At 31.7% G+C, this 13224-nt stretch overlaps 2 protein-coding genes across 4 annotated transcripts in view; both read right to left on the bottom strand.

Annotated features, from left to right (window-relative positions):
* The window catches only part of if (integrin subunit alpha inflated), a 96915-nt gene extending 87080 nt beyond the window's left edge, over nt 1-9835 (bottom strand). For all 3 annotated transcript variants that reach the window (XM_089699540.1, XM_089699541.1, XM_089699542.1), the window contains exon 1: nt 9551-9835. In XM_089699540.1, coding sequence (XP_089555666.1) covers nt 9551-9699 — 149 coding nt within the window. In that variant the 5' untranslated portion in view covers nt 9700-9835. The remainder of the gene's footprint in view (nt 1-9550) is intronic.
* Nucleotides 9836-10271: 436 nt separating this feature from the next.
* hob (bridge-like lipid transfer protein family member hobbit) overlaps nt 10272-13224 on the bottom strand; it is a 29310-nt gene continuing 26357 nt past the window's right edge. Inside the window, exon 39 of the mRNA XM_089699531.1 lies at nt 10272-13160. Within this exon, the coding sequence (XP_089555657.1) occupies nt 13098-13160 (63 nt within the window). The 3' untranslated portion in view covers nt 10272-13097. The remainder of the gene's footprint in view (nt 13161-13224) is intronic.

The raw sequence follows: 13224 nt of genomic DNA, 5'->3' as shown, positions 1-13224 counted from the left end.
TCGATGGAGCAGAGAGCAAAGTAATACCTCTCCAGTTACCACAAAGACTGAGGTCGCCCTTCTTTGGAACAGTTATCAGGAGGCCCTTACACCAATCCTCCGGTAACTCTTCTGATGTCCATATTCTATCCAGGAGAGGTGTTAATGCCTGGACGGAGACTTCGATATCGGCTTTTAGCAATTCAGCGGTCAAGAGGTCGATGCCAGGGGCTTTATTATTTTTTTAAGGAGAGGATCGCCTTCCTCACTTCATCGCTTGACGGGGTAGAAAATATCTCACGGTAAGTACCTACTTATTCTAAAAATCTAGATTAATTCAGATGCTTTATCATTTCATAGCTAAATTAGTAAAGTTAACTGAAATAAATTGTACGTATTTTTTAATAATTTGTTAACTGCCATGTCAATATGAAAAATCTGTTCAGAACCGTTTCCTGAACCACCATCGTATTTCTCATTTACCAATTTTTCACACTCCATTAAAATGAGCTAAAACAATATAGACGTTGGCATTTGACGGATAGGTCATTAAAGGCCCAGCCGGATAGACCTTTGAGGGTCACGTCGGCCATAAATCTCGTGGTGTCGAATTTCGATGCGCCTGCGCCGCTCCAGTTTCACTACGGACCACCGGGACGGTAGCGTGCGAACAGACCTAGGACTATATACTATGGTTCTGGCCAACGGTACTTTTTATCGTACCTTTGAGTATACATTCACGGCAATAATAAAGAAAGGAATAAGGTTAGTAATTGAAGTAGGTGATGGTCAAGAAATTGTTCTTGGTGAGTAAGAAAGGATCCTACTCCCAGGAACATAAAACATAAACAACTTTCTCTTATAAATTTATTAGAGTTGAGAACTTGTGGCTGACGACGTATGTATATTGCTTCTAAATTTCTTTTAATATTGCATCTATTGGCAAAGTGGAATGTTCAAGGTTTAAATATTCAGGTTTAAGGGCAAGAGAGTAAAATAAATGGATGGGTGATATAACAAAATGGATATAATATCTTCAAAGTGTATTCTACTGCCCTAGAATGTATTTGTATGATGTAAGGTTTGATTTCTAGCAACCGAGTGTTTCATATTGAGATTTGTGACCAACACAAATTGATGACTCTTTTGACCAATTTATATACGAGATGGCACTATGCGTAATGTCTCAGAATATTCATTAATTCATTATTAACACTTATTCTTTCCAGAATTTCAATCAGCATCACTGTTTTTATTGACCAAAATTTAGTCACGGCTCCTACCATATGGCCTTATGTCATGCGCGTGGGCAAACCATAATCATTCTCAGAATATAATATATTGTGTGTTCTTGGGTCACGTTCAGGTATCAAACATAGGTATTAAGTTAGCTTGAGTCATGTTATTACACAGACGACGTGATTTCTACAAGTGTGTAATATGGATTTGTCATCAAATTACTACTTGATTAAGGTCGGGGAAGTACCTTACCTTGTATCAAATGAAACTTTTTTTTTATGACTACACAATTACCTTTACAACAACATCTCAACATTAAGCAAACCTCTTGAGTTTCAAGTCCAAATTATGTAAAATGTAAATCAATTGCTAACTGGATAATGACTAGACCGATTTGGCTGATTTTAGGTTTAGAGTCATTTATTTTTCAAAAGAATTTGAAAAATAAATGTCTCTAAACCTATGATTGCGGAATATTTTTCACAAATACGAAGTTGTTCTAGTGATATATAAAGATTCAATCACTCTCAATAGCCTCTAGTCTTTACAATTGAATTAACTTGACCATTAAATTATTGACCATAAACACAGTAATTACGAAACAGGAAAAGAAACATGCAAATAGACACTCGAGCAGGCTCTAGTGGAGATTGAATGAAGTGACGTCACTGCCCACGCATCACCATATGGTCACTAAGCACTAACCGCCAACCGGTCCCATTCACCACTTTGCACCAATTATTTCATTGAAAGCTTATTATAGAGTACCTATTGGTCAATTTGCGTTAGAATCGACTTAGCCAAGTGGGATCGGAATTAAAAATATCAATAAAAGAGGTTGTTGAAGTGTAAGATAACGGTAACTATAGAGTCCAACTGCTTTAGTATATTAGTCACATCTATATATAAATCATGTCAAACGGACCACATTTTGAGTAAGAAAATATAAAGATAATATATTAATTTTCGTATTTATAATATAATCAATACATTATGATTAATCTATGTATTTCTGTTTCCAAGACTTTATAATTACGTCTACAATTTACCTGTCATCAGTTTTCAATAATATACAATCAACTCTGATATCAGGCATATTGATAGGAAGTATATAATAATTGTAGACGTAAACAAAATACTTACTTCTAACGCTAATAAATAGATAAATACATGTAATTGAAAATTAGGTCAGCGAGGTCCTAACCCCAAGTTATCTAGTTAATACAAACTTATGATAATTCATTTAATAGTGAAGACTAGATTTGTTTACATTATGAATAAATATTGATGATCTCATTATTAGACAATGATAAAAATAAGTGTTTTTTATTTATTTTAAAATGCACGAGCCCATTACGACCTTATTGGTACCGATGTTCATCACTATGACGTTTAAAAAGCAATTAAATTTCAATTTATAGCATTTCCGGCGCGTCACATCCGCGTGACGTGCGCGCGCGCATACAAACGCATATAAAATGTCACCCCTTGGCGCCATCTGGCGGGCAACGGGGGAACCGTGTCCGTCCATTGTTTTTACGATTAAATACGGGCTTTGGATATCGGTCATCTATTCGCAAGCGGACACTCGCCATTTTTGTCGCGAATTTAAATGCATGTGGTATACGCTTCACACGTTGCAATACGTGTGTAGTTTATCAAAGTGAAATTTGGTATTGAAAAAAATATGTTGATTTGGTATATTTGATTGTAAAATTAACGTAGTCAATGGTATGTTAATTATATTTGCATAGATGTTTAGTTGACTTCCTTGTGTATAATTCTTAGGGAACTAAAGCACAGAATAATAACTAGTAGCCAGCAAGAAACACAAACATTATAACTACGCTCTTGGAAGAGATCTGCGGTAGAGTCTCTTTAATTTATATGCAACATTGCATATAAGTACGTAGGTTCGTTTACAAATAGACAGTATTAAAAATGTCTACCAGAGCACACACTAGACTGATCACCTACTTGACCATAAAGAAAATTGATCTATAATGTATGAACTCTACATAGTACACCTCTTAAAATTATATTCTTTTCATTTATATGTTTGAGTTTACCTATATTAATATTTTACTTCCTTATCAGTTATCACCTAGGTATCCATTGACACGAATAACTTATATGTAATAACTAATAGCAACATTACCTTCACCGCAACCTGCGATCACAAAGATCAGTCGATGACCAACTGTTGACTCAGCCTGCGTCATCTCACCTGCGCCACTGCGCTGCCTTGACTCATCGTCACGTGATTGTGTATACAAGTTATATTATTATTAATTATTAATCTGTTTTCTGTATCTGGCATTAACTGTTAAAGTTAGCAGTAAATCATTTTGTTTATAATAAAAAAAAAATGTCCGAGATTTTGCGTGTAAAAAAAGCACACAATGCCATCTTTGATTTGTCAGTATTTCACAATATCTTAATCTACTTAAGAGTAATTTAATATAATTAATATGAATTGATTTAACGTAAATAAAAAGTTCGCAATAATTTTATTCTCGGTGTGTTTTAAGAAAGCTCTTATTTTAAAATAAAGCTCTCAATTTGATCAATTTTGCAATATCCCAAGCGAAAGTATAATTTAATCTAGAGCAGTATTGGCCAATTAATACGAATACTGTGATTTAAAAACCCGTAACTCTACTGACATTTACGAAAATTGGAAAGAGATCGATCAACGAGAGTACCTACTTCCATAAAAAGTATATCTAAGATATTTACAGTTATGATCCATTTATCAATATTATTAAATAAATAACTCCAAATTAAAAGTTACTCTTCCACATATTAGATATTCATAAATTTTTATGTATAAATTAAAAAAGATATCGTAAAATCGTCACTATAGAGTCACTCTTATTTTATTTTAAAAAAAGAACATTTTGTTTATTGTTAAACAATTCTGTTTACAGATAATCTTGTGGTAATATTTCTTGGAGCGATGTTACAATTTGGGTCAAGGAGTCTGAGTAAATTCGCAAAACAACCGATGCATCTACAAAAGGGGAAAATATTGTTTTGTTTTTGACATTGACTGGTTTTATGTTAACTCATACTTTTATCATTTTATAGTTCAAGGATTTGCGAGATTTATTTTGTAGCTTAAATATATGTAAATCGATGGCTTATAACTTTAAAACTAGTTTTATAAGACAACTGTTTCAGTATCATTGAAGAAAATGTAGAGCAATACACACAACAACTGTACTAGTCTATAGAGTATATATAGAGAATGTTTTGATTATATTGTCATGTCATCACATCTCTATTATAGAGTAATTAGTGACTTGTTAACACTGTGACCAATTTATTACATATTACAATAATAATTAAATAATCATGTATAGCAGGTATAAGAAAAACAGAAAATAATGTGAAACATGACGATTACAAAAAATCATATGTGTAAGCAAGTAAATATGACCACAATTAATATGCAGTAACGCGGTAATACTATGCAATAAACATTATGTTCTTGACCCAAATAACGTTAGTAACAGTAGCAATTATAAAAACAAATGTTAATTGCAGACATGTTGAATCCAAGTTCAAAGTCACATCTCAATTAGAGAGTAGTTAGTGGCTTGTTAACACTCTGTGGCCAATTTATTTCGTGTCTGAGCATTTCTATATAGGTATAGGTTGTGTAGTTTAATTGATATAGCACAAACTCAAACTCAAACATTTATTTATTCAATTAGACTTCTTCTAGAAGCACTTTTGAAACGTCATTAACTACATATTTTAACATTTACCATTACAATACATGTCAGAGTTATATATTGAATGTTGGTTGTAATGAGCAAAATCAATCAATCAATATCGTATGTGATCGTCAATTATCGTATATACAAACTATTGTAAAGTTCATCAAAAATTAACTTTTTCACACAAAACTTTTTGACACAAAAATGAGTAGGAATTGAAAATATTATTATCTAACTTAAAGAAGGAAAGAGTACCTACCTACCTACTATAATTATAGGTACTACTATTTATGTACCTACTACTTCTACAGTAATAATTACTACATAGGCTAGAGGAACCTCTAAACATAAATTCAAATAATCAAAGTAAAGTACGTCATCAATCCATTCCGATACATTACACTTGCTCATGACGTTCCGATTACAACAGAGAGAAGCAGAGGCCGCCTGCTAGCGCCATATTAGTATCGGGGTCACGGATACTGCGCCGGCGCAGGCGTTACATGTCTTTGCTGCGAGTCTGTTTGTCATTGCTATTTTTTTCATATGTTCTTGTGAATTGCTTTTTTACGTATTTTAGTATTTATAAGCAAGAACAGTTGTTTAATTAATTATTAGCCTGTACTAAGTTAATGAATGTTGATTTAAACTGTTTATTGACACAATGTTATAGAGATAGTTATGTAAATTTACACAAAAAATAAACCTAATGGAAGAAAACAAATGTTTGACCTTGTTTTTATTTGCTCGTTAGAGCTATCACTTAGAGACAAAATATGTGAACTGGTTAATCCAAAAAAATAAGGTATTAATACTAAGATATAGCTCTTCTTGTCGGACAAATGGTAACTAAATTCAATGAATTTTCTCTATTTTGTTTTGAGTTCATCTACACCAAGCTCTCAAGTCAGGGCTACTTTGTTACAACTCTCTAGAATAACCTATAATATCAAAATATCTCGATGGAGCATAACAATACAGGAAGCCACTTTATCCATCGAAACTTAGTTTTCAAGGAACATTTAACGGTTCTGCTGATAAATTGTCTATCTCAACGGTAGGAACAGATAGAGCGGTGAACAAACATAATGATGTAATTACATTTGCGGTTGTAGACCAACAATGACAATATTGTGTTGAGAAAGCTTGCTTGAGTCATATAACTTGTAGGTTTTTTTGGCGTATGAGTAAGATTTTGTACATCAATGAAACTGTGTTTTATATGTTACTAGCTTTCCGCCTGCGGCTTCGCCCGCTTTGTCTAAAACATAATAAATTATATACTAAAACCTTTCTCTTGAATCACTCTATCTATTAAAAAAAAAACCGCATCAAAATCCGTTGCGTAGTTTTAACGATTTAAGCATACATAGGGACATAGGGACAGAGAAAGCGTTTTTTTTATACTATGTAGTGATAGTATGTAAGTGTAAGGGTTAATATCTAGAAAGGAGACTATTACCAGGAGGAGCAAGTGTGTTCACTCGCGTGTTATCCAGGTAAAAAGAGTTATGTACGAAATTCCATACAGATTGCTCAGATTTTGTACATAAAACTGAGTAGGAAGTAAGATATACATGTGCTAAAAAAGTAACATGCGGGGGTGTATGCAAAAAAATTAGCGCGTGCTGTATGATAATTGAGGATTTTTGTATTAAAAATAAAACATCGGAAGGCCGGACATGATAATACAGTGGAACAAAAGTAGCGGTTTAGGAGATAGCGGGGTCGCCGGTTATCAGGATAGATATGCAGGCGCCGATTCACTCGCTGCTATTGTTTTTACTCTTTCTACTATCTATCTATCTATAGTGTTGTCTTATTGTGCGCTTTTGTGTTAAACGTTAATTGGATATTGAAAAAGTGTTTTAAATATAGTAAAGTATAACACTACAGTCATTAAGTACCTAGTCTAATAGTAGATTTAGTTAGTAACAAAAACAATAACCGGTTATGTTGAAATTTATAAAAATATGTATAATTTTAGACCATCGTATTCTAATGTCTTATTAAAACTGAATACAAAACTCGAAGAAAGTTTATTCAAATATATTTAAATTCGTCTCAAATAATTTCAAACATACGACAATCCAATTAAGCCCAAGCCAATCTAAGAATAAAAATATATAAACAAAACACCAATTAACCTTGTCTAAAGTGCGTTACATTTACATAAAGTTACCATCTGGCGTGAATATAAGGAGGATAAATCACGAACACACTCAAACCTACATTCCGACAGCTCGACAATAAATGATTGATAAAAAGCCCATCTCACGAAGCTGGAGACGTCCAAACTCATTACTTATCTGTGCCATTAGCTATGCACTTGTTCGATACAAATGTTAATGATATGTCGACGCGTTCAGGGACGAACGTACGGGCCACTAAAGGTCACTGCATTCGATTTTTCAAGTAGACGCTTCATATAATACAGTGAGGATATCTGTTATCAGTAATTCATTCTCCATAATCAATTGTATTTGGCTGTGATTTCATATTTGAATAATTGATAACTTTCACTCTATAATAAAACAAAATTAACGCCAATTTTACATTATGCCTAGAGTTGAGGCTATGTTCTAAAACTTTCTCATTTTCACGCACTGCAAAACTGAAGCCAATTAAAATTAATCGTAATTAGCATCAATAGAGGCAACTTTTTCTCAATATTACAAAATGATATTGGATGCACCAGAACGAAAGGTCGTCGTAACTAATAAATCAAGAAAGCGTCGCCCTTACAAAAATAGCCCCGTTCACAAGTAAATTAAATAAAAAAAAGCTAAAAAGGGCGTGCGGTCTGCGCGCGCGCATGTGGTGCGCATGTGACGCCGCACTGTTTCCGGTTCCAGAAATTAAATTTTTGCATCCTATTGTCTATACTCAAGGGTGTCAAAGATAATAAACATGTGACATTGAAACTAGTGAAAGATTTTTTTTTCTAAAGTACTTATTGAGAAAAGTTTTAAGACCATGATGGTATTCGTCTTATTTTTTTTTAGATTTTAAGGCCATGGTATTTGCCAGTACCATATTACGAAATCATTTATGACAATGTATTGGAAGAGATTTTCACCTATTGTGGGCGCTACAATCGATGACGTTATGACGCCTACTGCAATGATCACATCTCGGTTTTTCGGGACTCATGATTTCATAATCGCTGTTCATATACATTTAATTAATGGTGATGAATTTAAGTGTTTAAGGTAAAAATTGTGCCTGCTAAATTTTATGAATTTCAAATAAGTAAAATATGCAAAGTTACATTGTGACTCTATGTTTAAAATTTTTGCTTGTCTATTAAACTATAATTTATATAATTACTCCTACATAATTCAAACAAATGTCGCCAAAAGTTCTGCTGATGTTGTACCTTTGAATTAAATTATCAATGCATTATCTATTTTTTCTTAGTCATAGAGCAAAATCAAATTACGAATAATTATCCAATACTCAGTAGAACTCTAGGACACTCAACAGTCATTAAAAATTTACTAAAATAACTCTATCATGTCATTTATAAATGGAATCAATCAAATGATACATAATTAGCAAATGTAGAGTCTGTTTCATTATTATGAAAAAGCTATTGAAATTAGTCAAGACTAATTAATTTACTAACGTTGTAGTGCAAATTGGAAAATAGATCTACTATATATTTACTTAATCGTGTTATTATAAAAAATAGTTAACTTTATTCTTGAAGTAGCATTCAAAATATTACAAAACGATCTAAATGGACTAATAAAAAATTTATAAAATAAAAAATACAATAGTTACGTAAAGCGATTGCTATTCTTCTAATAAGAATGTTTTGCGGTTTTTCCACGTGTTAGGGTTATCAACATACGTATTTGCATAATACATATTTATAAAAAAGGTAGAGTAGTGGTACCAAAAAATATCCCTGTTATAGCTATTACTATAATGTAATCCTGTAGACTCATAATTATTATTATAGAGCTAAGCTTTCTAAAATACTAAAGTCGCAAAAAATATGCATTCCTCATCACCTGAAATACAATATTCATGCTAGTTTTATGTATTATTTTTTAACGACTTAGTCTAAACATATAGAGATATAATCAAACATACGAGTAATGACCGACAGCCCTGACCAAGGAATATTTCGTTTTTATTTATGTTTTTATATATAGGAGCTCAAATAACAATCATCGCGATTTGAGTCAGCACATTGTAACACTCAACTAGATGCCATATCTCTTACGATCTCTCGGGAAGAGTCAGTTTACAATACACGAACACTAGAGACTTCAATATGACTCTATATCATGAATCGGCTCAATGTCTTCAATTGAATTCGTGCTAAATATCGCACTTATGTATTCCTTGGCCGATGATGTCATTATGATAAACTTCGATATGCCTGAACTCGTAATCGCAACCTTCATATGACCATTTATGAGGTACGACGTCGTCCATAAATACTTTTTATTTTAATCTTAAGGTCTCGCGCGAATGATGTGTGTTCGTGATTTGTATTCGTCAGACAGAAATGTAGAGTCAACACTTCTTTTAGCGCTAAAATAAACAGACACAAACTCTATAAGTTTCAAGCCATTTAATTATTTAATACTTACATTTTTCTATCACCATCCACATGGGACTGGACGGTAAAGCCGAACATGGACTGATAGTTCCCGGTGTACACCACCCTGGACGGGATGTCCACATTGAAGCCGAGGGTCCCGGCCAAGGCACAAGCGAATACACACAAAAAGAGCGCCATCGTTAATAGAGCACTAAGTCACAACACAACACAAATACACTTTAAAATAAAATTATATAATTCGTCCTCATGTTTCGTTTCGAGTTTACGTTCGTAATTCCGCGGGTCGGCGACGTGCACTCTCTGCGGCGTACAGTTCTACACTGAAGGCCGCGATCGCGAGTGAGGTAATCCTTAGGAAAATAAGAAAATACGTAAAGCGCTCGTTTCGCACGCTTTTCTGGGAAAATCGCTGAGTTGACCGCGACATATTGTTTCGTCTGAATTGACCAATATTGAGTCAGGTCGTGATAAGAACCATTCATTGCAACTGCCAATGCCAGGTCCTTCAGATCACACACGTCAGATCATCATTTACGTAAATTAATCGGAAACCTTTTCAGAATCATTCAATTTACAAAACCCAATTACCAAAGCATTAAAACAAAACAAACAATATATTATAGAGTATGGAAAAATAAACATGTTAATTTTTGCAATATGTAGAGCGACTCTACAATCCCACTAATATCAATAAAAATCATTTTCCCGTAAAATAGAAGTTGACTCTAGGTAATAAATAAAAGACTGCATACTATTTAAATACGTTTATTCAATAATTAATTACATTGACAACAATATAATAAGTTATATAAAAATACTAGTACATACAAAAATCTCCGCTTACAACACCAATACTGAATCATAACAATTACTTTAATAGGAATACATTTCTTATTACAATTAAAGATGTTAAAATAATTGCATAACGTGTATACTATTCGACTACATCGAAAATATATGTTGAAAAATATAAAGCACGCGTGATATTTGAAATAAGCTTTTATATTTCAAAAGTTTTTCTTCACGGATAGGTGAATTTTGACTCAAAAATTGTCAAAATCCAAACATACATATGAAAAGCTAATTATTTTCACTATTAATCAGGTGTTTAACTTATTAACCAGTTTATACCAGTGTAAGCTAGATAATACCGGCTTCACTAAATCTTAGCCAACATTTTTGCTCTAAGTGTAAACTGTAAACATCCGTTGTATTTATTGCAAATGTCTCATTGTAAAGTGTAAACAAAGCTGTTAAATATTGCACTCAAATTATACTAGTTATGTATTATTTATAGACAAGTCCGGGTGTTACATGATATCTTTTTATATAGAGAAAATATTTTTTTAATTTTTTATGTTCTTATTTTGTTCATGCAAATTATTGCAACCGGATCAAAAATTACAATAAATTTTATCTTTTTAAGTAATCATTATTAACAAAACCTTGTCTGATTTTTTTTTTATTTGCAATGACTGTAATTTTACTGCATATTGGTTCTCAGAAAAAAATTCTGAAAAATTACTATTTGGAGTAAATACGTCATCTGTATATTACAATGACAAAACATCATGACACAAATTGTCTATAGAAAATTCCCTACATCATACCTACACCTACATAATATTTTATTTATAAATATTTTAGTAAGAATTTCATATCATTCGATGTGTAATATCAATTGTTCACATTTAGGTAAATACACTTAATTCAAAATGTCTTTTATCATGTTTCTCATGAAAACATAATTATTATCTTTTAAGAAAAACCTTTATCAACGTTTCATAGTATATTTCATATTTTATACTATGTTTATATTGTTGACACCAGTTAATTAAAATTAAGTAATTTACTTCATCTCATAATTACCATTCCTACAAATATAATCAGTCGCTTATATCGACTCTACTCGATTTCATATACAATGTATTATATTTATTTAATAAGCCTGGTAGCTCTATAAGATTCATTTACAAATTAATTCCAATACAAAAAATGGGATTTATTCAAATTTCAACAATAATTACAATTAGGTTTTGTTAATTTATTATCAATATTGGTTTATGTTTTATCGAATATGTAACTTAGGTTTAGAGACATTTTTTTCAAAGAGTTTTTTTTTAACTTCAAACCAAAAGTTATTTAGTGCTTTTTTTTTTGACGAAAACGAAATAAGCCAATTATTTAGCACATGTATTTTTTTTATTTTATTTAAATATAATATACACTTTAGATATCTTATTAATCATATTTCATTCATCTCTTGACGATTATTAATAAGACAATGATCGACTTTGTTCATTTCACAGATAATTTTAATATTATCCTAGAGCAACATCTACTACTGCTATATCATTTTTGGGCAAACTAATTATATTTTAAATATAATTTTAATTATAATTAGCAAAAGTAAATTGATAATTAAGATTGTGCGTTAGTAATTAACAGGACATAGTAATAAGCAGTTATTTTAATGTTAAACGCAATTAGATAATCATTATAATATTACGAATGAGCATGATTGTGAGTTTGTTTACATATTTTTAAACGTTGAGTAATAACGAAAAATAAAAAAAAAAATGATTAATAGCATTATTTATGTTATTATGTATGAGTTTAAACACAAATACAAAAAGGGATATTTCTAACTGGGAGATAGACAATCGATATACACGAATTACGGCTGATTTTTCAATCCTTGGTTTAAACTTATTCGTCGAATAATGTATAAAACTACCATGTTAAAAACGTATTCTAATTGCCCGTATTTGACAGTTTACGTGACATTTTAATATTATCGTGTAATACTTAATTGGACGGATAAGTTTTATCCAAGCATTGAAAAATCGGAAATTATTTATTTTTTGGGTTTATTATAGAGTAAACACGAAAATAATTTAATATTAGTCAGTATAACAGAAAATATCCTTAGAGAACGTATTTTAAGCAGTGTTTATCATACACATTTACTTTAAACATTAAGGAACATTCACAATTTTTCAACACTTTATCTTGCTTTATATCTATGTAACAAACCCCAAAACTCCTTATCCTATTCCAGTCCCCACCATTTATTATCCAAGAAACATTTCCCAAATTGTATACAAAAAGATGGCAACCCATAATTTTGGAGTGTCATTTATAAATATTAAATAGCAATGATACACATAATTAAAAAAGGTGTAGATAGGTACCAACACGATTAAGAGCTGATTTTTCAATCCTCGGTTAAAACTTATTCGTCGAATAACGTATTAAACTACCATTTCAAAATGTATTCTTATTGCACGCAATTGACAGTTTACAGGTGACATTTTAATATTATCGTGTTATTGGAAGGGTAAGTTTTAACCAGGGATTGAAAAATCGGCCCTAAACGTCAAAGTGAAAATGGCATGATTCACCTATCGTCATCAAAAAACAGACAACTGAAGTCAAATGTACCTAATTAGCCAAATTTTGACGTGCCACTCAAAACCTATCTACACCTTTTTACTTATAATTTATAAATAGTATAAAAATTAAAAGTGACACGACTCTTACGTCAACGAGTCACGTCACTTTTTGCTCTTATGCTATGATTTGGAAAATTTGAATACGCTGGGCGTGCTCTTCTTTTGGGGCTTGTTCTCTGCTACCTGTAAGGAAAGGGCCACTTTAACTACTTCATCCAAACGAATATTATAAATGCGTAAATAACTC

The sequence above is a fragment of the Colias philodice genome, chromosome 9, assembly GCF_061535455.1.
Source record: "Colias philodice isolate Cphi_HAF_F1 chromosome 9, ilColPhil1 Martin Lab GWU primary, whole genome shotgun sequence".
In the NCBI taxonomy this organism is placed as follows: Eukaryota; Metazoa; Arthropoda; class Insecta; order Lepidoptera; family Pieridae; genus Colias; species Colias philodice.
Note: the sequence above shows the minus strand (reverse complement) of the source record. Positions and strands in the feature narration are given on the sequence as shown.